The following is a 26,603-nucleotide window of genomic DNA, read 5'->3' as shown; positions in this document are numbered from 1 at the left end:
AAGAAAATTTGATTCTCGTTCAGAGGGCGCTACTAGCTTTGGCCTACTGTCGTATAGATGGCGTTGACGGTTTCGTTTGTTATTTAACAATTTTAACGCATATCAGTGAAAAAACATGGGTCAAAATCATAAAAATAATTAATGCAAATAAAAAAAAACATTTATCCATATTTAAATACATTTTATCGTATTTTTATAAATATAAATTTTTAGTTTTAAAGTGAAAATGAATATGAAAAATGAAAATGAAAATATTTTATTTCATTAATAAAATGTTACATTACAAGGTAGTAGGTTGGGACTTCCTTTTAAGTATATTATACCTGTATCAGGAAGCCCCGCTCCTCCGTAGCAACAAGTAATTTTTAGTTTAACAAAAGCAGAAAGAAAATTTAAGCTAATACAATTTTATCTACATTAAATGTGTATATATGTGTGTGTGAGTGTGTGTGTGTGTGTGTGTGTGTGTGTGTGTGTGTGTGTGTGTGTGTGTGTGTGTGTGTGTGTGTGTGTGTGTGTGTGTGTGTGTGTGTGTGTGTGGAGAGTGAGTGAGTGTGTATGTGTGTGTGTAGGTGTATGAGATCGTGTGAGTGCAGGTGGTGAGGTGATGTACTAATCGGCACTTCTTATATATAGGTACTGTAAAGCATAGAACTATGTATCGTACTTTTCTTACACAATAGGTATTTTCTTATACAATAGGTACTGTAAAATGTAAAATGTCATATTTTCTTACTTATTATATTAAAACTGATAAGTAGGTACTTTAGAGTTTGAGTTAATATCAACTTAATTTAATATATCAGAGCCTCTGTCTCCTCGTAGTTAAGTATTTTAAGCCACTCGGTTAATATTTTTTTACATTTATATAGTTGTAAATAGTATATATTTAGTATTTTGTTTATTTTATTGTACACATATGCAGATTGCACTCCAAATTGTCTCTTAGCAAATACAGATTTTGTAGTTGATATGGGGGCAACATTATGTTTTCTTCTACGATTTAGCAGCTGTGGGTTAAATGGTAATGTTTTATGTAAAGTGTGTCGACAGATATGGCAGTGAATTTACTGGGGTTACAAAATTTACTATGACAGTAGTACCGCTCTAGTATAAGTTACTCTATGGGTAGTATATGGGTAATTTAAAAAAAAATAGTAACGTAGTTACAAGTAGTATCATAGTCACATTCATTTGTTTATCAGGCGTATGACAATTTTATTTTAGTTATTCGATCTGTTTCCGATATCATAATTATATTGATCTATAAGTGTCAAAAATTACATTTCGTCAACCAAAAACGTCACTTTTGACACGGGCAGATCAGTATCATACCTAAATAACTAAAATTCTAATACGCCCGTAAGATCCATTAATTTTGCATTTAGGGAGAAAAGGTAATTGGCCTTCTATTTCACCACTACCTATATATATATTGCAAATTCTCCTTCTTCATTTATATTTCATAGTACTTAGGTACTTACTGAAACTTGGAACATCAGAAACCAAGATCATTGAACCCACCCCTACAGCTGTAATGCTTACTTGAAGTATTTCGGAGGATTCTTGAGGTATTTTAATTCACACGTTCGCGGACGCTCAGCCACACCAGTTGGACACCTAAATTTTGTATGGAGATTTTGGGACTGTTATAGCATTTCCGTCACTACAAACATATCTAAACTATACTATATATAGTACGGCTAACTAGATGTTTGCCGTACTATGCTATATATAACACAAACCAAACGTTATTTTATAACAAGTAGTACTATAACTGACATCAGAGCGATTCAATAACAAATAGTTAAATAAAATATCACTGGTATTTTATACCACTGGTGACTGATTTGTTTCGTCTAGCGCAAAAATGACGTTGTACCTAGTGATGGGCGAGCGGAAAGTTTCCTTTATGGGAAACTTTCGGTTACGTAATTTACTGAGAATATTTCCGCAATATTCTCCTGACGTGAAAAATAAGGAAATTTACATTTTTTTGATGATTATGTTGCACTTTTTTTAGCGAGTAGAGCTGTCAAAAGAGTTACTTAGTAATATTACAAATGGAAAATATAATACATACCTAAAAGGGTTTCTAAGTTAGGGATAGGAATATTTTGAAAATTAAAATTTAATAGAAAAATTAACGTACATAAATTTGTGCCCCATCATTGAGTAGGGTTTTAAAAATGATTTCAAGGTATTTAAGATCATTTTTTGCTTAAATAAATACTTTGGGAGATAATCGAACCGAAAGTCTTAAGAGATTATGAATCTGAATCAACAGTTTCCTAGTTTTTCATTATTTTTCTAGCTAAACTTTATTTGCTCTGCCTTCTTATATTTGTATAAAATTTAAAAATCTTAATTTTTTTTAAGGAAACGTTTGTACAAGAAGAGCGTATGTTCTAAAGAAACTTACGGCAGTTATGCCCTTTTGACGGTACCACTATTGTACCAAAAAAAGTTAGTAAGGTGACTAGGGATATTATGTGACCTCAACAATGAACTTTTGAAGAAACCAGTCTCATCTAGGGGACTAATTGATGCGTTCACATGCAGTTATAATTTGATTTAACAAAACTAGCACTTAAATATATGTCAATCACTAAAATGCATTTTTTTAGCATTTTTTGCGAGAAACAATATATAGAAATGTTATTTATACATCATATTTAAAAAATAAAACATAAATTACCAAGGAAATTTCCCTGCAATTTATGAGAATTTTACGGCAATTTATGGTAATTTACGAAAAATTCATGAAATTCGAGTGAAATGATCCTGGTTTCAACGTAACGATAAGGAACCTTGTATTTCTAAAATATTTCATCATTAGAAAAATCTAGTTTCTATACAAAAAACACGTGCTTTTAGATAAATTGCCAGTTTTGGAAATGTTTCCGTAACATTTCCGAGAATATTTTCTCAATCGGAAATATTCTCGGCAATTTCCCATCACTAGTAGTACCGAGTAGCTGACTGGTGAGCTGGAGGATTATTCTGATTGTAATAACTCGTTATGAATTTGATTTCGATTTGTTACGAAATATCAGCTTTCAAAAGTGACATTTCTTCAACCAGAAGCGTTACTGTTGACAGCTGACAGATCATATAAAAAAATCAGATGAAATTAAAATCAGTTAATAGAGCCTTCTGTAAATCAAGTTTTAGATCATCTTAGCTTAAATTAATGATTTATAGTAAGATCTATGTTATATTTGTGAAAGTGGGTAATGTTCTTATAGAAAGTTTTCGAGTGTTCCCTAGCTTTCAATGCGAGCGATAAATATTTTGTACATAAGTTGGCGAATGTACAAATGTGAAGGACCGTACTTTGGCCGAATTCTCGAGGTCGGTACGGACGAGTTATCGCTTTTTTCGACCTAACCTTATTTGAAGAGCGAAGGCCCAATTTTACAAGAAATACATTTGTATGACATGTAAAAGTTAATAAGATTTTTTGTACCTTTCTGGGTCCTTTTTTATAAATGTTTGTAGTACCTACCTATATTTTGTCCGTAGCGGTTTTGTATGGCAGATCTGGGGTATCCACCGAGATAAGTTTTGTTACGTATAAAGATTCATGCAGATTTTTTTAAGTACTTTAATAATATGCAACTCTTTTGTCTTTCTCAAGTATTAACCAAACAACTTCGATAGTAACTTAGCCATTTACAGATAAAAAAGCTGCAAATGGGAAAATTACTTACCGAAAACAATCATCTGCTTTGTCCTCTGATCTTCCGCCATAAATGTAGACACCACACACGTGTAGTCTCCAGAAATATCCGTATTTGGTTTCACTATCCTTAGTGCCCGGTGCATCTTCAGCGGATCATTCGAGGCCTTATAACTCAAGTCTACTCTACTTCTTAAAATACCCAAGTCCTGGGGTTTCTGTGATGGTATCCACTGGTACACTGGTCGCGTTTTATTCCTAAAGAACCACTTCACCACTAGTCCCGACGTATCATTCCCATATGTGTAATCACAATCTAGTATAACTGCGTCCTGTACGCCATATTGGATTATTTCTGGCACCACGACTTTCACTATTTTTATTGCGTGTAAATCTGTAACAAAGAAAAAATATTATAATTAATTTTAAGTACGCAAATTAGACCACAATTTTTCGAAAAGTATTAAAGTTTAATTACAAAGTTAGTCTGGAGGTCTGTTCAGATAGTAATATCTTGTTATCACACGGTAATGGATATGATCTGTCACAGCTGTCAACAGTAACACGTACCAAATTAAAAAATCTGAATACCGCCTTATTCAAGCCAATGCTTGAGAGATTTTCTGAATATGTCCTTTATTTTTTATCATAAATCCTTATTTAATTGTCATTATAATACAAAGCGTTAGGCATTCCATTAATTTTCGTATTCTTAATATAAAGGGGAAAAGTTGAATTGATGTATATAATTATATATCTACATTATATGGGGCATTGTGGTAGACTGACGTAGTACCCTCTGACTGGCATATCCGGAGGCAGCGTTGAGCGTTACATTAATTTTAGTTTATTTTTTTATTGACGCAAAAAATACAGCATTACAGCGAACTAATACACTGTGAAAATTGAAAACAGACTTCTTAATTAAACAGACTAGGTACATGATACGGTCTTAAGCTGAGGACAAACAGTAGGTACAAATGCAAAAACCACAATGTATTGTAGGACAAGTGCGAGTCGGACTCGCCCACCGAGGGTTCCGTACTTTTTAGTATTTGTTGTTGTAGCGGCAACAGAAATACATCATCTGTGAAAATTTCAACTGTCTACCTACCACGGTTCATGAGATACAGCCTGGTGACAGACAGACAGACAGACAGACAGACAGCGGAGTCTTAGTAATAGGGTCCCGTTTTTACCCTTTGGGTACGGAACCCTTAAAACGAGAAAATTATAATAGGGATGTTGACATGAATCGGGAATATATAAAATGTTATGTTTTTACCATAGCAGGAAACATTAGAATGCTGAAAATCATATTTTGTAAGTGTAAATATGCGTAATAAATTAATTAAAAATAATTTAATAGTTTTTAAAATAATGCCCAGCTTAGACTAATTACACTTAGACAGATAGTCCCCATACGGCTAATCGGCCAAAAGTGAAGCCGAAACACGATTGATGTGTGCGTGGAACGCTGTAGTTTTACGCTCAGCTACACACACATATATACAAAAATATGTTGCCAGTATATATTTATTTCCATCGATGTAGAGAAATTTTAACATCATCCTTACACTTGGTTATTAATAATTTGGAAGTGTGTAGATTTGATTTTGTAGAAAAGCATTTTATGTTTCTTTTAGGGATTTATTGCATTTCTGTACTTTGTGAAATATGGTTTCAATAAATAAGCTGATACGTTTTTACTATTTTTTTATTTAACAAATGTGCATAAAATAATAAAAATCATTGTTGCTTTAAAAAAACACGATGCAAGTGAAACTTTTTTTCGTATTGTAGGCATTTAACTGAAATTTTCCGAAATTTAAATCTAAAACGAACATTACACAAAATAAAAATAAGAAAAAACTAAATAAATAACTAAATAAAACATTAATTAATGTTATTTGATTAAAAAACATTAATTTTTAAAATAAAATAATAAAAAATGTTAAAATATAATTTTCTATAAGTATACAAGGAACTTCAATTAAGCGTATTCATTTTAGAATGTAAGTTCATGTCCCATTTGGAAGAAAAAATATTCACTACACTGGCAACATTTATAAGAAATGGCGGCTGACGAAAATTTGGATTTATGTATTTACGATTACGTAAAAATATCACATTAAACTCGATACCAACGCGTGAAATGTAATATCAGGCGGTATGTTTTTATGATTTGATGCGTTGTGACACCCATTCACTGCACAAACAATAATCTTTCCTGTGTTTTTGATTTTTAAACGGGAGGTGTACACAAACCGATTTGACCTTTAATACTGCGAGGGCCGTTCGAATACGATGATACGAGTGTGACGTGACGTCGCACTTGAAATGGCTTCACTAGCGATGTACGTACTAGGAATCTATGCCTTATAAATCTATGATGCCCAGCATCACGTGACTGCAAACGCAACTCGGAGCGCGTGACGTCACGTTGTGAGAAACACGCACAGACAAGTTGTCAAACCTGATGCCGAGGACCACCAGGTCAGTGCCAGAGGTGGCACTGACAGCAGGTTTGTTTATCACATCGTTACGTCATCAAGATTACGTGAACTAGTCCAATAACACTTGTTTGGGAATTAATAGTTGGATGCATATCGCCTAAACGAGGAACTAACGAGTTTTATTTAAAGGAAACATGGAAAAATTCAACGCTTTCGGCAGGACTTGGACCCGCGACCTGAAAACTAACGCCTGGGATTCCTGGGAATACCAAAGAAACCGTACCTCTAAATGTTACCAGGATGAAAACTGCGGCGCAACACCGCTGCCAACTGCATTGCTGCCGTAAATGTTGCTGACCGAATTTTTGAAATTTGTGGTAGCAATGTCGCGACGCGTTAATGCATCAGTTATGCTGGGGTAGTCTGTATCCAAACTGTACTTTTACTGCTATAGCGTTGACACGGTCGTTGTCACTGTCAAAACTGATAAAATGATCATCAAATCTAATCGTTGTTGTCACAATGCTAAATTGACAATGTTACTGTCAATTTCCTTAATAAATTCAATAACTATAAGTACCATTAATTTAAGATTTCCATTTTTGAAGACAGAATCTAAGAGATTTCTATAAATAAGAAAAATACGTACGTAGTTATGCTTATGGGATATTGTTATCGAACAATTTTGTCACCCAGTAGCACCCACCCATCATATTAAGTACCTAATAATAATAAAGCCTACCTACTTATACCTATACATAATAAAGTTCTGTATTTTGTATTCTGTATTCCTATCTCAAATACATAATTGAATGGAAATAGTAGCAATGAAATACTGGTACTTAGAACCTAAGCTGTAGAATAAAAAACATCCCAAGAGCGCAATCAGAAAATAATTCTAAAATAATACATAACGTGGTTAGAAATTTGTAGACTCAGCAAGTTTCACTCTCCATAAGATGTCAAAATTTCACTAACGAGGGCGACGCCAGTAGTCAGCAACGCTCGACCTGAACAGTCAAATAGCTGCTGCGGTTTTATCTCCAGAGGGCATTTTGGCGACGCGATAACGTCAGCTATAAATTTAATTCCATGTAAAGTAGAATCACGTGTAATATTAAAAACAAAATTGTTGAAACAATAGAAGTACGTGACTTATATTATAAATATATTATAAATTTAAGAGTGATCATTTTTTTTTCATTTTGAGCATGTTTTTGTAATGTCAGATTATTTTTTAATATCACTTTTTTTCTGTAAAATGTTATGCTTCTCCTTGCAAGAATATACAGTAAAGTAAAGTAAAGTAAATCGTTATTTCAGTACATATATGATGTTGATCAAACATAGTAATCATAAAACATAAGCAGGTACTCGAATAATGTAAATCAGGAGTTATTTTTACATGGTTCCTACACTAGGCAGAGCCTGTCCTGTAGGTAGCCGGCACAGTTACGAGTATTCTAACGACATGTAGCGCGAAAGTTAACACAATCAGACATATAAGTAGGTAGGTAGTAATTGTTAGAAAGAAAATTATTAAATTAATTTACAAAAAAATTAATCTAACCTAACATGCTAAGCAGTTAAGTTAATATTTTATATACAGTTGTTTGAATTGAATTCACTAAAATGTGGCGAATGCAGGTGTGAGTGTGCGTGTGTGTGTGTGTGTGAGTTAGGTGGTGTTTGTGTGTATGTTATGTTTGTGTATAAGTAAATAAACTAGTGTTTATCCTCGGTATTTCTTCTATCTCCTCGTAGGATAGCGTATTGAGCCATCTTTTGAGTTTGCGTTTAAGTTCTGTGATTGAACAGTCTCCAAATCTAACTACTGCTTGCACTTACTTTGTTGTAGATATACGGTTGGAGATATACTATAAATATTTTTGCGAATGCTGTTTTAACTGTTGGAATGGGAATTTTATACTTCCGTTTTTGCAACATGGCTGAGAGATCTGGCGATCTGAGAACTCGAGCGTGTTCGTTCAGCACTACCCGCATAATAAACAAACTACGAACGTTAAGTACATCCAAATCCCCAAATACTTGCTTGGTTGGGTACAATACTGACTTTTAAGCATAACTTTTAGGACGGCACGTTGAGCTCTTTCTAATATAATCATAGCTGTTTTAGCAGCCCCACCCCAGGCAGTGATGCAATAAGACAAAATCGGTTGGCAGAATACTAACATAAACAGTGCTAAGAAGCTTTTTATCAGCAGAATTGCGCAGGTTCTTAAATATATATATAATTTACGTATACGATTGGCAGTGAGTAATATGTGTTGTTGAAAGTCGAGCTTTTCGTCAAATGTAACGCCAAGATATTTTACCGTTTTGGTCCGACTGATATGTTCACAAGTACAGTTTGGAATTGGGTGCCCGCCGAAGGGGTTGCATCTATGTATCACGATATTTGTCAAACTAGTATTAGGCGCGGAAACTTGAGATTTATGAAAGCATACAAACTTAGTCTTGTCAACATTTAAAGTAAGTAAGTTGTGTTGAAGCCGTTTAGCCACAACTGCCATTCCCTTATCGGCGGATTTGACAACTTTACTCCAGGAGTCTTCATGAAATAGAATGGCAGTGTCATCCGCGTAACATATGACGTCTGCATGATCTACATTTGCATTAGCTATGTCATTCACATATAAAATGAAGAGTGTGGGGCCCAAGATACTACCTTGCGGGACACCAAAGTCTAGCTCTTTCGCGCCGCTCATATCTTTGCCTATCTTTATTTTCTGAGTCCGACCGGTCAAATAACTCTGAAACCATCTTAGAGCGTTTCCCCGAACCCCACAGAGCTCCAACTTTTTAAACAGTATAGGGACAGAAACAGTGTCAAACGCCTTCGCGAGGTCTAAGAATACTCCCAAATAGGCCTTACCGTCATCTAGGTATCCAGAGACAAGCTTGGACATGAGCTCAACAGCATCAGCAGTCGACTTTTTTGCTCGGAAACCATATTGGCATTTAGAAAGGATATCATTTTTTTCTAAGTAACTTACTAAGCGCCTGTTCACCACTTTCTCTAAGATATTAGAAAAAGCTCCCAGCAAGGAGATCTGTCTGTAGTTGCTAGGATTGGATTTAGGACCTGATTTGTGAATAGGAACAACGGCCGATACCTTCCACTCTTCCGGAAAGACTCCTTCAGATAGGCTGAGATTAAAAATATGAGTGAGAGGTACCGCTATTATACCCTTGATGACCTTTAGTAAGCGGCGTGTTATCCCGTCAATGCCCGGTGCACTGTCTGATTTTAAGCCGTTGATGAGGGATTCTACTTCAGCTACGTCGGTAGGGTACAGGAATATGGATTGAGCTGGTGATACCCGGACTGAAGTCTTACTAGCTAAATTTTCCTGAGTGCTATTGAGAGACGTTAATATATTCCCAGCCAGATTTCGGCCGACACTCGAGAAGTATTCATTGCAGTGGTCTAGAGATTCAGTTACTGAGTTCTTGATGTGTGTGAGTTCCAGAGGTATTTTAGTAGTTTTCTCGGTATACGTAATAGTTTTAATAGTATTCCAAAGCTTTTTTGGGTCATTTTTGTTTTTTTCCAGCTCTAACGATTCGTATTTGTGTTTTAACTTCCTTAGTAAATTATTATAAAAGTTTTTGTACCGTGTATATATCAACTTTAGGCTTTCATCGTTAGGGTTGTTATGGCATTTTGCATGCAGACGATCTCGGTGCTTGGAACATCTAATTAGACCCGGAGTCATCCAGGGTTTAATAGCGAATTTGGAACGACTTACAGTAACCTCGGCAGTGTGATTGTGAATTACATTAAAAAACAACTCATTAAAAACTGGAACCGAATCAACTACAGATATCGGTTTTGTCACCCGACTCCAGTCTAGTCGTTTTAGTTCATTCACAACGGAGGCAAAATCCATTTTGCTGGACTGGCGTCGTTTTTGGACAGGATACGCTATTTTAGTTTTTATTCCTGCAATCACCTTGTCGTGATCAGTGACGTTTGACTTACATACTACCGACGACGCACGATAACGAGATGAAACGTGGATGTGGTCTAAGCAAGCGACGCCTCTAGTAGGTTCATTTACAGTCGGGATAAGATCGAGTTCAGCGAGTGAGCAAAGATAGTTTACACAAGTAGTGAGTTGATTTGAGTCTACTGATAGAGTATCGATGTTTATGTCTCCAGCTACTATCTTACAATACGATGTTTTGATGGATGTGATTACTGTTGCAAGCGAGTTCATGAAGGCCGAGGTGTCAGGAAAGGACGGAGAGCGGTATATAGCTACAACATTAAAGTTATTCTTCACCGTCACCAACAGACAATCAGCCTCATCAAACTTTGGCTCTGTTGCTTGCGCTGGCCATTTATTGTCATATACATTTTGTATTTTTGGATAAATGTCTACATAAGCTGTAATCCATACTTAATATTGTAAATGCGAAAGTCTGTGTGTCTGTCTGTGTGTTACCTCTTCACGCTTAAACCGCTGAACCGATTTAGTAGAAATTTGGCATAAAGATACCCCCCAATAATGGGAAAAGGGATGGAAGAAGAAGAAGATAGAGTTTGAGTCCCGGAGAAGGCCATAGGATAGTTTTAATCTCGAAAATCATCCCTTAAGAGGGTCAAAAGCAGCGGTCTGGAATTGAGATAATTAATGAATCGCCTGATAATGTGTGTAAGTAAGCAAGTAAGTAAACATATGCTCAAATTGAATGATTGCCATTAGATTTTTCCAGGCGTTATTCTTACTCTAGTAGGTTACTATGTCCACGCAGACGCAAAAGCTACTTATCAATAATCCGTAGTTAGAAACTTTTCCTTCTTCTTATGTATATATTTTAAAGTGATCATAATTATGGCGTAGTAGTTATTTCTCATTTATTGTACCTCCACTTGCCTCCGCCACTAACGTGGTTCGCGTATGTACCTCTAGTAGTCGACTTTTTTTTTTCGACCACTTCTTCGTTCACTCCACTAGGGAAAACATCAATTAAAAGAATTTTGAAAAAAAAAATACTTTTTAGTTAAGCTACCTACCTACAGCAAGTTGCAAAACTGCATGGACTCATTATTATTCATAAAGTGGCCATGCAATTTGGCAGCTCGCTGTAGGTAAATTATTTGAAGAATAAGATTCAAATGTGTAGAAGGCACGTGTTCCTTCGAAGTCATACCTGTAACGGATTTATTAGATGAAACATATGTAACGGACACCATAAGATAAAAATTCTTCTTAAATTGAACCCCACAGTCATCACAAGTCACTTTATTTTTAATTTAATTTGGCGCGCCTTCTACTGCCCCGTGTTATTTATATTTAATTCGGTTCGCTAAGCACTTCGGGCTATACACACAACCCTGATTTTGAGATCCTTGACTAAGAATAGGCAAGCGTAACAAGATCGTTGAGTTTGCGGACAATTTCATATCTTGGAGGATTCTGTTTGCACATCATTATAAAGGGGTCCAATGAATCTCAAAGAAGTGACATGTAAACAAACTTAACTGTTCATTATAACGGTATTACGTAAGGAAAAAGAAGTTCAGATGCATTAGACTTTATGTGCTTTACCTATAGAACTTTGCCATTTTTTTATCTTGGGCGTTTGAATAACATAACCGAAAACATTCTAAGTACTTATATGATTTTGTCACCGCGTTAGATCACCGCGAAGATCGTTTAAATGTAATCCAAATAACTTAAAAATGTAATACGACTTATTGAATAACAAAAAATAGCATAGGTATGTTCAGATCCACAGCGCACGCTTCGTCAAATAAAACGTTTCTTAATTAATTAATTATTTTTAATTCATAATACTCGTAGGTGTTTTTAACCGACTTTAATTCCAAGAAGGGTTCTGTTTTCGGTTGTGGCAATTTTTTCATGTGTGTTCTGTTCACCGATTATTCCGAGACACATAGTCTGATTTGAAATAATAAAAAAACCATTTCGGTTTTATTAACCGCTGTGAAAGAATCTTTTCAACCGTTCAAAACAAATATGTTTGGATCAAAACGCCCCGTTTACTCTGCGGGGTATGCTCCACTTTAATTCTCCTATTTTCGAGTTTCCCGGACCAAAATGTCATATATTATTCCCTAACGGATACCGGTGGGCTGGCTGGCTATTAATAATGGGTTTCCTTTGCCAGCGCTACATGCATCTGACAGTAACGATCGCACTTTTACTTCGTCATTTTTATCGTGCCGCTTTTAGGTATTAATTTTTTTCAGGATTAGGTACTTTATCTTTCAGATATTTTTTTTTATGTTTTTGAATAATTTATTTTCCAATACTTTGTTTAAGCAGAAAATACTATTTTTTATCACTTCACTTGTGAAATTAACAGTCATCGCCTGCGTCAACTTTGCAGTAGTACCGCTGCAATAGCAACGTTGTTGCAGTCGCCGTCCGAATCTAATCTTAAGCTTCACCTTAAGGGGCAAGTTAGAATAAAAAGTTGACAGTTCCAAACAACTGACAGGCGGATATCGTCCGGCGGACTGGTAATCAGTGGGCCCCTTTACGCTTACTTCTGCGCGGCGGAGTTTTTTCGAGTAAATAATAGTAAATTAAGGCTCAAAATGCATGTGATAACTTAAACTACAAATTGGTTTTATGGTCAATAATAGCTATTATAGTTCTTCTTGGTACCCTTACTGAGATACAACGACTGCTTTTCTACTTTATTTATGGCTTATATTTACCGTGTTTAAAAACTTATTGAAAATTTAGTCTTTAAAGTACCCAGTCATCGCAAATCCCTTATACAAGAAAGTAACTGACCACTCGCTCGCTGATCATTCAAAAAAATTAGCCTATTGTTTCATGTCATAGGTACATTACTGGTCGCAACCCGGGCCTGAACTTGGTTGAGATAAATTTCCTATTCACTTTTGCTTTGAAGAAACTCAGAAAATATAAACACTTTTGTTACCTAGGTCAATTATTTTGAGCAATTTTTCTACTAAGAAAATACTCGACAATAATGAATAATGAACGTACGCTCTAAATAATAATCGAGTAAATAATGAAAAACTGTTTTAGAAGAAATAAGGGAAACTTCAAGAAATTAAATGAGTTAGGTCCAAACCTAACAACATAGCCGGATATCTCATCGAAGCACCACCTATTAGGACGTAAAATCGTTTGAGCTATTAATCGCAAGTTAAACGACTGTTAACAACTCACGATCTCGAAATCAAGAGCACTTCTGCTACAGGCAATCGAGAAAGTTTGACTTTGCGATAAAGGCATTGAGCGGCTCTTATAGTGGCTAGAGCCAAGTTTTTATTGCAACAAAGATAAAATATGGTTTGTTTTATGGGGGTAGATATTGCAAAAGACTTAACAGTTTTATTTTTGTTGTTAAACATAAGCAATTGAAGATAACGATAAAAAACAATGTTGTGAACTTAAATGTTTAAAATAACATTTACACAAAACCAAACAAAACAACACAATTCAGTGAGCTGAGAAATAAAGCGATTATTTTCCAATAAATTTATTTAAATTAATATATTAAATAAAACTATTTTAAAGTGACGAAATAAATTAAGTGACAATAGTCTTGCAACGCATTTATTCATGCTATTTAGATAAACATAATTTCATTATTTACTAAACCATTTAATGCCGGCAATGATCTAAAACGCCTCAATAAAACCATTAATCTGCCATGTAGCCACCAGCGAAAACCACAAAACGTAGTTTTATTAGTAGCTACAATATTTCGTATTGTTACAATTAGTTTGAATCCAATAAGCGTGGCTGGAGTTGGGAACTTCGTTGCTGGGGTGTTATTCTAACGACTAGACCATTCGAAGCCCAGACTCGATAGTGTAACTGTAACCTGGTGATCTGTTGAGCTGCGCAGAATAGGGAATATTCCGCGAAACTCTGCGCAGAGGGTGCCACTACCACAATCAGAAGGTCTATCGCGAAACAAGAAAATCGAAATTTCGTTATCTAACATCTCTGTCACTCTTGCATATTTGAGCGATATAGAGGCAGATAGCGAAATTTCGGATTCGCGTTTCCCGGTAGGTACTCTGTAAACAAACCGCCTTGATGCAACAATGTCATATTTTATTATCTCTGGAAACTTGTCAAAAAACTGCTAGAGGCACAGTATGTATAAGTTACTCAATGGTGTACTAAACGGGCTAGTGATGCACTCTGGTGGCAGAACATTGCAGTAATATCCCCTATTGGAGCACATGTTTGGTTATCCTGAACCTTCGAATCGCCTGCGCCCGTTAAAATACTGGAATAACACCCCGCTCCACTCGATCGTTTTCGATTAACTGAAATTTAATGTTGCTTCGTAGTTTTGGATTGAGTTATTCAAGGGGCTGGGGCCAGATATTGAGATTTAAATGATATAACATAAAGTTAAATCGAAAGTTAATTAAAAATTAATTGTGATATTGCTTAGCTATTTTATTCGTAACACGTGCAATAATGGGGAGTTGAATGATAAACTAAAATACCTATAGGTAAAACAAGGGTAGTATTAATACTACCAAAGATAGATATAACTCCGTAATAGATGGATACAGTCTAACGAAAAAACGTGCCTCGAAAATCAAGAAAATTTGATTCTCGTTCAGAGGGCGCTACTAGCTTTGACTTACTGTCGTATAGATGGCGTTGACGGTTTCGTTTGTTATTTAACAATTTTAACGCATATCAGTGAAAGAACATGGGTCAAAATCATAAAAATAATGAATGCAAATAAAAAAAATCATTTATCCATATTTAAATACATTTTATCGTATTTTCATAAATATTTATTTTTAGTTTTAAAGTGTGTCGACAGATGGCAGTGAATTTACTGGGGTTACAAAATTTACTATGACAGTACCGCTCTAGTATAAGTTACTCTATGATACTGCTTAATGTTATATTATGTCTATCAAGAGAAGATCTTTTATCTCACGGGTACTTCACAAAAAGTATGCCCTTAAAAAGATGTAAAATTTTAACTTGTTATTTCTTTTTTAATTAAATGAAAGCTATACATGCGAGAATGCATAAAGTAGCATTAAGCGAAACAAAAATATCCTTGTTCCGCTGAGATGGAAACATTACGAATGTAGGTCAGCCTTCTCGAAGGAAACTAACAAATATTTTAAGAGACGGGACAATTCACAGGAAAACCGCTACTTTTGGTTGAATTTATGCCATTGCTAGGACAGCTTTTTGGTTAAGGTTTGGTAGGCAATGTTGACTAAATTTACGATACTGTTGCGATGAGAAATCAGCTAATTTTAAGGATGTAGATGGGACAAAATTCGATTCACGTAGTCTTATTGGAAAAAAAATGTGGCGAGTGTATTTGGGTATTTTCGCAGTTTTATATTTGGTTTCTAATAATCTCCTTTTTTGTCTTTCTACTCTTTTAATTATATACATATTATTTCTTATTCTAAATCATTAGTAACATTTCGAAATTCTTATAATTGAATATGGGCATTATAAGGCATAACCTACCAAGCGAAAATAAAATATATAATGATTTTACTAAATTCATTTATAAATCGTTTTGTTATACGAGTATGCCCGCTGGTTCCTATAGGTTTGCACCCGACGATGAAAGTTACTGGGCGTATAATTTCTTGTGATCTCGGAGCGCCCACGGTCTCGCACGGCTTTGTTAATGTGTATTCGCACTTGCTGAATTAAATTTACTCGTTTCATAAACGGGGGTGGTTCATTTGTAGTAGTAGCTTCACTATCACTACATAGTATAAAACAGTCGCTTACTGCTGTCTGTCCCTATGTATGCTTAGATCTTTAAAACTACGCAACGGATTTTGATGCGGTTTTTTTTTGTGATTCACGAGGAACGTTTATATGTATAATACATCAGGTTTGCACCCGTGCGAAGCCGGGGCGGGTCGCTAGTTAGAACAATATAGTTGTTCTATGTAAGCAGTTGCATTTGGTTAAGTATGAATTTTTACTAGACTACATAAGGTAGTTAGGATATTTTATTTTTTAAACGTATTCCGATGTTACAGACGGGGATTTAGAACAATTTCTGACATATATTTTATGAGAAAATATCGTAACTATCACAACAAAATTAATGAATATATTCTTTGAAATTGTTGATATGAATAGACTAAATTCTCCTAATTTTATTTATTGCGTTGCGATCACTACACTGCGATGTTTTGCAGTGCAGTACAGGCAACAAAAGTCACAATATATAAAAAAAGAATGTACATTATTCGTGCATAAGTACAGTTTCTTTTTCTTTGAAAAAGTACTTACCTATAACGATTATTTTAAAATGCAGTCCTCGTTCTCAATTTATATAAAACGATACCAACTTTATAGCTACAAGTAGACTTCCCTTTTGGGGAGGTAGCCAGAGGTTAATCTACCTATATCACTAGATCAGCTTAGTTGTCTGAGACAAAAGTGCAGACTGCTCCATATATATTATGTATGTCTGGGACAGTTTACTCCGCTATCATATCTCCATCTTGTTTCACCAACGCTTATTATGATCGTTAGTCTGGACGAGAAAAGATACGCGACACGCTTTAACGATGCTGACTTGGACCCAGCTTTACCCTAGTGCCTACGTACTAATATTATATAGGACAACACACTATCGGCCTTGACGGCCGTATCAAATGTCAGTAACATGCTTTCAAGGAAATTGGTGTCTCGCTACTGTGACATTTATTCATAAACCAACAGCTATCTCTTTAAACATACAGAGTTGCATTTGTAAGCAGAACATTATAGAATATTTAGTACTTACATTAATGTCTAAATATGTAGAGCTCTTAAGAAAAGTTAATTGTGTTTATAATGCATTATGCGTAATCGTTTTTCGAGCAACATTCCTAATATGTCACTCAAAGCGTGACGCTGATGTGTCCGCAATATAATCTGTAAAATAAATTTAAGAAAAAAAAAACGACTTCAATGAGGGATGCCGCTGAAAGTTCACTTATTGTTGATGGTGCACTCTTAGATTCCAGACAATGAAATGAAAAAGACAGCATATTTTGCCTAATTATGTAGAAAAGGTGGTAAAACAACCCACTTTTCTAGTAGCATTTCGTTTTTGTAAGGGTCGCAGTTCTAACCTAACCTAACCTACTTTTCTGATAGGATTTCTTTTCTGTGAGAATCGCAGTTCAAAAAAAACCCACTTTTCTAGTAGCATTTCCGGGTCCGAGTTTGGGTCAGAGTTCGGTCCGGGTCCGGGTCCGAGTTGGGGTCCATGTCCAGACCCGGGTCCGGGTCCGAGTCCGGGTCCAAGTTTGGATCTGGGTCCATAAAGAAGAGAACAAATCGCCTAACGTGAACTATGTGTCATTGAAGAGTTCCATTCTGATCATCATCAGCAGTTCCACTTCATCAAATGTCACTTTTTTTAATGTAAATGCTGGATTTGTTAATGAAAATACAAAAATCACTATATGTATGCCTTTCACATTTAAGGAGTTCCCTCGGTTCCTCGTGGGACTCATCATCAGAACTCGAGCTTGACAAAAATATGTCTTAAAAACTTAAGTTGCTTAACAAGCATAAAGAAGAGGACAAATCGTCAAACGTAAACTATGCGTCATTAAAGAGTTCCATTCTGATCATCATCAGCAGTTCCACTTCATCAAATTAATGTCACTTTTTAAAATGGAAATGCTGGATTTGTTGATAAAAATACAAAAATCACTATATGTATGCCTTTCACATTTGAGGAGTTCCTTCGATTCCTCATGGATCCCATCATTAGAACTGCTTTTTGACAAAAACGGGACCAATCTTTACGTATATACTTACAATCAAAAAAAGAATTTTAAAAATCGGTCCAGAAATGACGGAGTTATGGAGTAACAAACATTAAAAAAAAAACCGAATTGAGAACCTCCTCCTTTGAAATCTTGAAGTCGGTTAAAAATGTAAGTAGGTCGGAGGAGCGATTTTTTCATGACCCAGGCTTTATAATTTCACCATGTTTGTCCATCCTCGGCTTAACTCCAAAGTTGATATTTTTTTAAGTTTAACTCCCTTAAACTTAAACCGGGGTAGTATTTTTCTTACAAATGCCTGTATAAGATGTACCTATGGTTCGTTTTATAATACTGCAGTAGTTGCTAAGTTGAACTATTTACGTTTCAGCGATCCATTTGCGTAACATTTAATTGCTAATATACTTTTGAGTAAAACTATTAAATAACTATTACTCCGTATATGGGAAATGCTAGATAGTATATACTATCCATAAATACTTATATAATGAATTAATGAAGTTTAAGCAAATTATCACGAGTGACTCCATTAGGTCTCGACATTAAGTTGGTTAGGTAAGTACGCGGGTAAATACTCTCCCCAGGGTATTTATTCGGTAGTTTTCACATGACGTATTACTCCATAGCTCAGTGATACCCAGATTCTTTTTAACCTTCATCACTTTAAGACTTAAGAAACAAAAACAGCGTTTATATAACATTTGTGACAGTTTTACCAACCCACGTCAAATTTGACATGAAACGGCCACTGACGGCAGGCTTATTATTATCTTATTTAAAGTATAAATTATCCGAACACAAGAACGCCATTAAGCGCTCTCAAAATCTAGATAGTCAGAGAGTCACGAAACCTATTAAAACTTTTTCATAGACGTGAAAAATGAAATTACTTTTCATTTCCTCTCGAACTCGTTTAACTTCATAATACACATGACTTGCAGAACTTGGGATATGGTTATTGACTTTGACTCAGTCGTTCTCTAACTAATGACTGTTTTAGTTCCTTGTTACCCTGCTTACCGATTGTTTTATCATTACATAAATGCTAAATACAACTTTATGAGTACTAAAGTTAATATTATTAATAGCCGTACGATGTTTCATCCAAACCAAGTGCCGTAAAACCACCCAATTATATTCCAAAAGCTCCCAAATATGGTCCAAAATAATTGGAATATAATCGTTAAGGTGTGACTATTATATAAACGTCGTAGTTCTAAAGTTAAATATTTCTCTAAAATATAGAAAACACTCAGATTAAGCCAAATATAACATTTGTACGTACCTATTGATGCCTAATTGCATATTGAAATCGTGGACTGGACTCTCGTTATGTGATTTTACGTGCTCCTAAATTTTCATCAAAGTTAATACAAATTTCATAGGTACCTAATTTGCGAAAAACTACCTACAAGGAGCAAAGTATAGGAATGAGGTCAGTGTGTCAACGCCCTAAAAATCTGCTTCAGTCTGATCGCAAGCAAGATAGCAAGTAAAATACGGTTTGTATATTTACTTCGTTTGTCTCGAATTAAATGCAGCATTGCAAATTTCAAGACAAAATCGTGCCCGAGTTTTAAAGAAGATGGCGCTGCACGGTACAAGTATGATGTACCTATAGAGTTCTGACTACATCATCTTCCTCGCGTTGCCCCGGCATTTTGCCACGGCTCATAGGAGCCTGGGGTCAGCTTGGCAACTAATCCCAAGAATTGGCGTAGGCACTAATTTTTACGAAAGCGACTGCCATCTGACCTTCCAACCCAGAGGAGAAACTAGGCCTTGTTGGGATTAGTCCGGTTTCCTCACGATGTTTTCCTTCACCGAAAAGCGACTGGTAAATATCAAATGGTATTTCGTTCATAAGTTCGGAAAAACTCATTGGTACGAGCCGGGGTTTGAACCCCGGACCTGTGCCTGTGCGACCTGTGCGACCTCCGGATTGCAAGTCGCACGCTCTTACCGCTAGGCCACCAGCGCTTTTTTCTATAGAGTTCCAACTACATTCTTATATAATGAATGTACAGTAGACCGGGCTCTCAGTGAAGTCTCGTTTGCAAAAATAGCGCACCGCAGTTTGATTTCTGATCCTTATAGTGGGGTTCCTAGGCTCCTAGAAACCCGATGTTGCCGGGATGAAAAGTGCTGCCGTTACTCCCACCAGCCCTTTGAATTTCCCACTTACAATTCTCATACATTGGCTATCGAAAAAATCCTACCTTTTGCACAAATCTAACTAATTTGATTCCATTTGAGTCCATTGCCCACTCTATCTCGTCGTTGGTGATGGGGACGACATCGAGAGGTTCCACTGGGTCCACTACTGGGGGGGGGGGCATCGCCGGTGGGATGAAGTGCGGCGCCTCCGAAAACAGGCCCTCAACCACTCTCCGGAGGAGTTTCGGGTCCATGGACTCCATGGGCGGGGCGCTCTGTAATTTGTTGCGCCTCATTGGAGCCTGCTCATAAGGAACCCTGGTCTGGTGGCGCGCGACCCGTCAAACAATTATTTTTATATTTTATTCAAACATCTTAAACACATATAATAATACTATTTTTTGTAACCACAAAATATGTCAATGTAGAGGTAATTAAACGTTATTTTAACTGATACCAATATTAATTAGGTAGTTCAATTTGGCTAAGAGCTAGAATCAAATTAGTCCAATTTGTGCAAAAGGTGGGATCTTTTCGATAGCCAATGTATGAGAATTGTAAGGGGGAAATTCAAAGGGCTGGTGGGGGTAACGGCACCACTTTTCAGCCCACTACAATGATCTAGGACTATTTTTGCAAACGAACATCTCCTTGCTGCCTGCTCTACAGTGTATAATTGTATATTGTAATCGCCGTACGGTAAATAAATAAAATGGACGATAGGTTTAAGTGCCTACAATAATAAATTATGATCATTGGTAAACTTGGTGAAAATGAAACCAGCATTCGCCCACTCCGTTCACAAAAAAAGGTGAAAATGAAACCGTCGCGTATTAAAATCACTGCCACCGTGTATTCCACTCCAAACTACCTTAATTTAAATTTAAGCTTCCTTTGCATTCCCATCTCCGAGCGATCCTATCTCTGTGGTGCTTGTATACCGCGCCGTTTAGCGTGACATGTAATAGGCCGTTAAGGGTAAGTGGTGTCCAATGTTTTGCCGCATCTTGTGTCATGCGAGATGACAAATTTTCCCGAGCTGGAAACTATTTCACCATCGTGAAATGGAGCACTAAACAATACAAACTTTATCGTAATAACAACATATTTTACTCGTATAATCTACCGTTATAGTGTCAATTGGAGAAAACGTTATTAAACTAGACTAAAAATAAGCACACACTAGACTAATTGTATTATGATTACCATCTACAAATTTACACAGTACTGCAACAAATCATTCTTATTCTTATTCTAAAACGTGTGATTCTAATCAAGAACTAGGCATACTAAATTTTATGCTCACATTCAAACTTTTTAACCTATTTGAATAGGTTAATGGTTCTAAACAAGACAAGTAGGTAAGTACTTAGTTTACTCACGAATCACAAAAATAACGGTAAATTTGAATGACAATTTAATAATTTAATTAAATCTGCGTCACGTAAACTAAAGATTACATAGTAATTACTCTTCAAAAACGCAAAATTGACGTTTTTACGGAACATTTTACTAATTGCAATTTGTTTAATTAAGTAAATAGACTTGTTTGGTAAATATAGGTTTGTAAGTACCTATCCAGCCCAGCCCATGAAGTGTAGCAGCATATTGTATACAGTATTGGTTTTATATAACTAGGCGCAGATGATGCCAATCGTAGTCGCGTCTCGATATGAAATTCGAATCTCGAAATACAATGCAGAAACGTTTACGTGTAACGACTTTCGGAGCCGGCTTGTCATAGAAACTGTATGTCTGTAGGCGTTAAGCGTTAAGGAAAATGACAAGGCATGAGTCGGCGCTCTGCTAAGTAATTACATACACGTCATATTGTAGCTCTCTCCACTGTGGTGGCCATGTTTTGTGGCGATAATTACGTTGCTTTAATCATGATTGCACGTTTTTAAAGTAAGTGACCGATTCCCACTGGAATCTGTCACTAGCCCACTGGTTATATAGTATAATATTGCTGTGGTGGTATCGGTAAATCTTAAATTAACATTGCTAGAAGAGGAATTTCAATTTTTATGAGTCCAATAAAATAAAATAAACCGTCATCACAAAAATTGTCACATGCTTGATGTAGCTTGGTTGTTTTACTAGTTACAACTTTTAAATTATTTTGCTGTAATGTTTTCCCAGGTATTGAATGTTGTAACCACTTTACTTTCATGTCATGAGCATGCCTCTATAAAGGTATTATTGACAAAAGCTCTTAAGGCCTACTCGCAGAATACATGCTTGAATTATGAGTTCTGAATCTCATTTGAATATCAGTAGAATAATTAGAAGGTAGTGACTAAGCTCCTTTATCCCAAATCAATAAATCTATTTAAAGACTTGATAGAACATATATATCTAGGTATGTTTTGTTTAAGTACAGAATTATTTATGATGTAAAATAGATACTCTTTATTTATATACAAGATATACAGTGGTACTACGTAAACGAAATTAATAACTAGCTTAAATCTCAAATAGGCCCTTGAGGCATTGTACCAAGGATGCTGGCGGCATTTCCTCGCTGTATCGCAATGCTGATACGTTGTGCGAGGAAGCCGCCAGCTCTTCGGTCACCAGTTACGTCAACCAGACGCTTCGCGATTTCTGCAAACAACTTGTGCGCGCTGGAACCCCATGGACCTAGAGTTTCAACTCCAAATGAAATGAAATGATACTCTCTACCGAGTCTCTTATATTTATTACGTTTTAAAATTTCGGCGCTTTCCGCCGCTCCGCCCGCTTTTACATTAGTCCGTTGGAGGTGGGACGGTGCCAGTGTGTCTACGCAGGTAGTAGCATTTATGTTGTTAAGTTGTAAGTTAAATCTAGACTCCTTACTAAGATTTCAGATATTCATAACTATAACACTAGAAATAGAAATAAACGTGCTACCAAAAAGTTTCGTGTCTGTAAAGTAAAAAAGTAATTCGTTGGGTAATGTATTCATTTTTAGGGTTCCGTATCCAAAGGGTAAAAACGGGACCCTATTACTAAGACTCCGCTGTCCGTCTGTCCGTCTGTCACCAGGCTGTATCTCATGAACCGTGATAGCTAGACAGTTGAAATTTTCACAGATGATGTATTTCTGTTGCCGCTATAACAACAAATACTAAAAAGTACGGAACCCTCGGTGGGCGAGTCCGACTCGCACTTGGCCGTTTTTTTATAACAATTTACATGACGATGCTTTAAAATTGCCCCTTCCAGCTCTTAATAACTACTTAAAAAAGTCATTGATGTGAGTGAAGGCTTATTACAGAGTCGAGGACTACTTGACAGACAAACATGCATGGTTCAGACCAGAAACGGTAATAAAACTAAGTAGCAATTAAAATCATTGTATTATGGGTATTAGAGTTATATATGTCACACAGCTCAGGTAAGAAAGCACATCAAAATGTTATGTAGATACGTAGTTATTTTATAACAATCAGTCAGATTTATAATCATATGATATGATATGATATGATTTATTTATCTCACAATATACAATTGCACTTAAAATTACACATGGTAGATTCTTAGGAATTTATATTGTGATTGTCGGTTTTTTACATTATGAATAATTGAATATGAAAAATAACAGACAATCAAAATTATAATAATTTGTTTCGTATATGCACACAAAACATTAGTACACGTCAGAAAGGAAATAGCTATTTATGCAACAAGTGCGGAAAGTGTATGATTTCCGACGAGTGGAATTTTATTCACGAGCGAGCAAAGCGAGCGAGTATATAAAGGAATACAAGTCGGAAATCATCTTTACAGTACATATGGTGCTACTTTCTCGCACTAGTGCGTAAAAGAGCACTTTTCGTGCATCTGTCGAAAGTTTAAAGGGCCATATGTACTGTAAAACGATGTACGATGCACGTGCGAATAGGTAATTCGCAACTCGTGTCGATTTAAAACACTCCTTGCGGTCGTGTTTTAATTTATCGCCACTCGTTTCGAATTTCCTCTTTTTCGCACTTGTGTCGTAAATAACTATTACGAACGTGTATCATACAATGTTTTACTATGCATTGTGCGAGTAAATAAAAAAACATATCATGGCAAATAAGTTTAATTATTAAAAGGAGTGTTTTAAATAGACATGAGTTGCAAATTACCTATTCGCACGTGCATTGTACAGCGTTTTACAGTACATATGGCCCTTTAAACTTTCGACATATGCACGAAAAGTGCTCTTTTCCGCACTAGTGCGAGAAAGTAGCACCATATGTACTGTAAAAAAAAAATTCAAACAAAAAGCACTAGTGCGGAAAAGTAGTACTTTCCGCATGATATGGCTCCGTAGGAAACGCACTTTTCAAGCACATGCATTGTAAATACATTTTCTATCATTAACACATTAAGTGCCGGCAACCCGCTCGGTGGGTTCTCTGTTTGTAGTAGCTGTCCTCTACTAAGCGGGAAAACGTTGGGATCGGCTACGAGCGTAGCGCTACGAAAACGTTGGCAGTGAATGCGTTAAGTATATCTCATCATATATAATATATATTCACATTTCTTGTATTAAATTTATTTTCTTTTCCTTTTTAACAATTTGATGTTTTGTGAAAGAGCTACTTGTATCTGAAAGAGTATTTTGTATCATTTGATGTACATATATATTTTTAAATCAAACTATAAAGAAAAGTACCTACTGTATGTACTACTATACTAATTTAAAGTGTATTTTTTCTTATTTACTCGTAATGCATGTTAATTATAAGATGTAATGTTTTAAAAAGATGTGTCCCGGCGAATTTGTTGCCGGTCCCATATTAGGATACTCTTCTCCAATTGAGGGGGGATTTAAATCTTCTCGAGGCAGAGGTGTAGAGTTGGAGTCGGCGTAGCTTTATTTGACGTTCATAAGCGCATTGTAAAATGCCTACTTCAATAATAAACTAGCTTTATCTTAAATGTTAATATATTTTTTTTCCTTTTTTATTGTGGGACGTATTGCGCAATTGGTAACGCATTGGACCGGCAATCCAAGGATCTGGGTTCGAGTCCCACGTTGACCAGAGTTGATCGTCGTGGATTTTTTCATTGTGATTGACATCTGTATATACAATTTATAGATAGCTTTATCTTTATGAATCTTTATACAAAACTAGCGACCCGCCCTGGCTTCGCACGAGTGGAATGCTGATGTATTATACATATATTATGAACCTTCCTCTTGAATCATTCTAATTATCTATTAAAGTAATTATCTATTTAAAAAAAGTATCAAAATTCGTTACGTAATTTTAGAGATGTAAGTATACATAGGGACAGACAGACAGCAGGAAGCGACTTTGTTTTATACTATGTAGTGATACAAATAGCCTTTGTTCGCAAGAGTTTTAGGGAGGTGTAAAGACGGGAAAAGAGCCACCCCAATCAATGTTGCCAGATTAATTATAAAGCAACTCGATTTTCCCCGCGTTGTAAATAGGTACTAAACAATTTGAATATGTAGCTTGTCGCTCACAAAATGAACACATTATGCCGGTACTTCACATGAGTAAAGAGACGATCTGAAGATTTACAAATATATTTTTTTTTTATTGAGAAATTTATTTTAACTTATTTGTTTTTAAAACTAAAATGTTATTAATATTTTCCATTCTATTCCATACTATACGGGACAATCTATTAATTAGTTCCCAATATAACGGTAACCCAGCAGCGAGCAAAGACAAAGTTATTATTACTAACTAACGGGTGTAACGTGATTAAATTTCATTAGTTTACCTTTTTTCCAACGTTTCAGCCAGGTTGCACTAGCTGTGGTCACGGAAGACTGACGTGACGTTAAATATGTGTACAAAACGCGAGAGTTTAGTGTTTTAAAGACAAACTTGATAACGGGATCCTTAAATTTTCCCAAATTAAAAATACATTTTCACCACACCAGCTGGTATTATTTTCACCACCACGCGAGCGAGGGTTACTTGAGGGTGCGGGGCCTGGCTTGGCCCCGCACGGACCCTTTTCACCGAAGTTTTTTAGTTAAGAACTGGTAGTAGACTGATTTGAAAATGGCCGTTGGGCCGCTTTTATAGCTTAACTTAGGAATTAAACAATTACAATTTGAAATTTAAAAATAGTTACGGACCAGTAAAGTTACAATGACCTTTTCCGAAACAATACGACCTAGACTTCTTGGTAGAAAATTTAAAAATATTAAAAGTTTGACCGATTATGTCAGTCAAATAAATAAATATGTCAAACGTGAAAGTTTGAATAATTAGCAATTGCTTAATCATGGAGACTATGTAAAGGAGCCAAATCTCTATGTATGAAAAGTGTCCATCAAAAAACAGTAATTAGGCGGCGCCACCATATACCGAAATACTACCAAAAACAACCTACGTAATTTGGTCGGGTTATTTGTTGCCTTATATGGTTCATGTTATACTCATGTCCCAGAGCCTAACTAGCGCCACCGGAGAGATTAGGAACTATTATTTAAAGCTGAAAGCGGTCACTTTTGCAACAATTCTGCCATAAGAGATTGGCATCCTTTCTATACCAT

At 35.8% G+C, this 26,603-nt stretch overlaps 2 protein-coding genes across 2 annotated transcripts in view; both read right to left on the bottom strand.

Moving 5' to 3' along the window:
• LOC134741698 (uncharacterized) overlaps positions 1 to 26,603 on the bottom strand; it is a 491,852-nt gene that overhangs the window by 190,129 nt on the left and 275,120 nt on the right. The window lies entirely within an intron of this gene.
• LOC134741692 (uncharacterized) overlaps positions 1 to 26,603 on the bottom strand; it is a 61,376-nt gene that overhangs the window by 9,862 nt on the left and 24,911 nt on the right. Inside the window, exon 2 of the mRNA XM_063674569.1 lies at positions 3,714 to 4,076. Within this exon, the coding sequence (XP_063530639.1) occupies positions 3,714 to 4,076 (363 nt within the window). The remainder of the gene's footprint in view (positions 1 to 3,713; positions 4,077 to 26,603) is intronic.

This window comes from Cydia strobilella, chromosome 5, assembly GCF_947568885.1.
Source record: "Cydia strobilella chromosome 5, ilCydStro3.1, whole genome shotgun sequence".
Taxonomy (NCBI): Eukaryota; Metazoa; Arthropoda; class Insecta; order Lepidoptera; family Tortricidae; genus Cydia; species Cydia strobilella.
The sequence above is the reverse complement of the archived record's forward strand: the minus strand, read 5'-3'. Positions and strand labels throughout refer to the sequence as shown.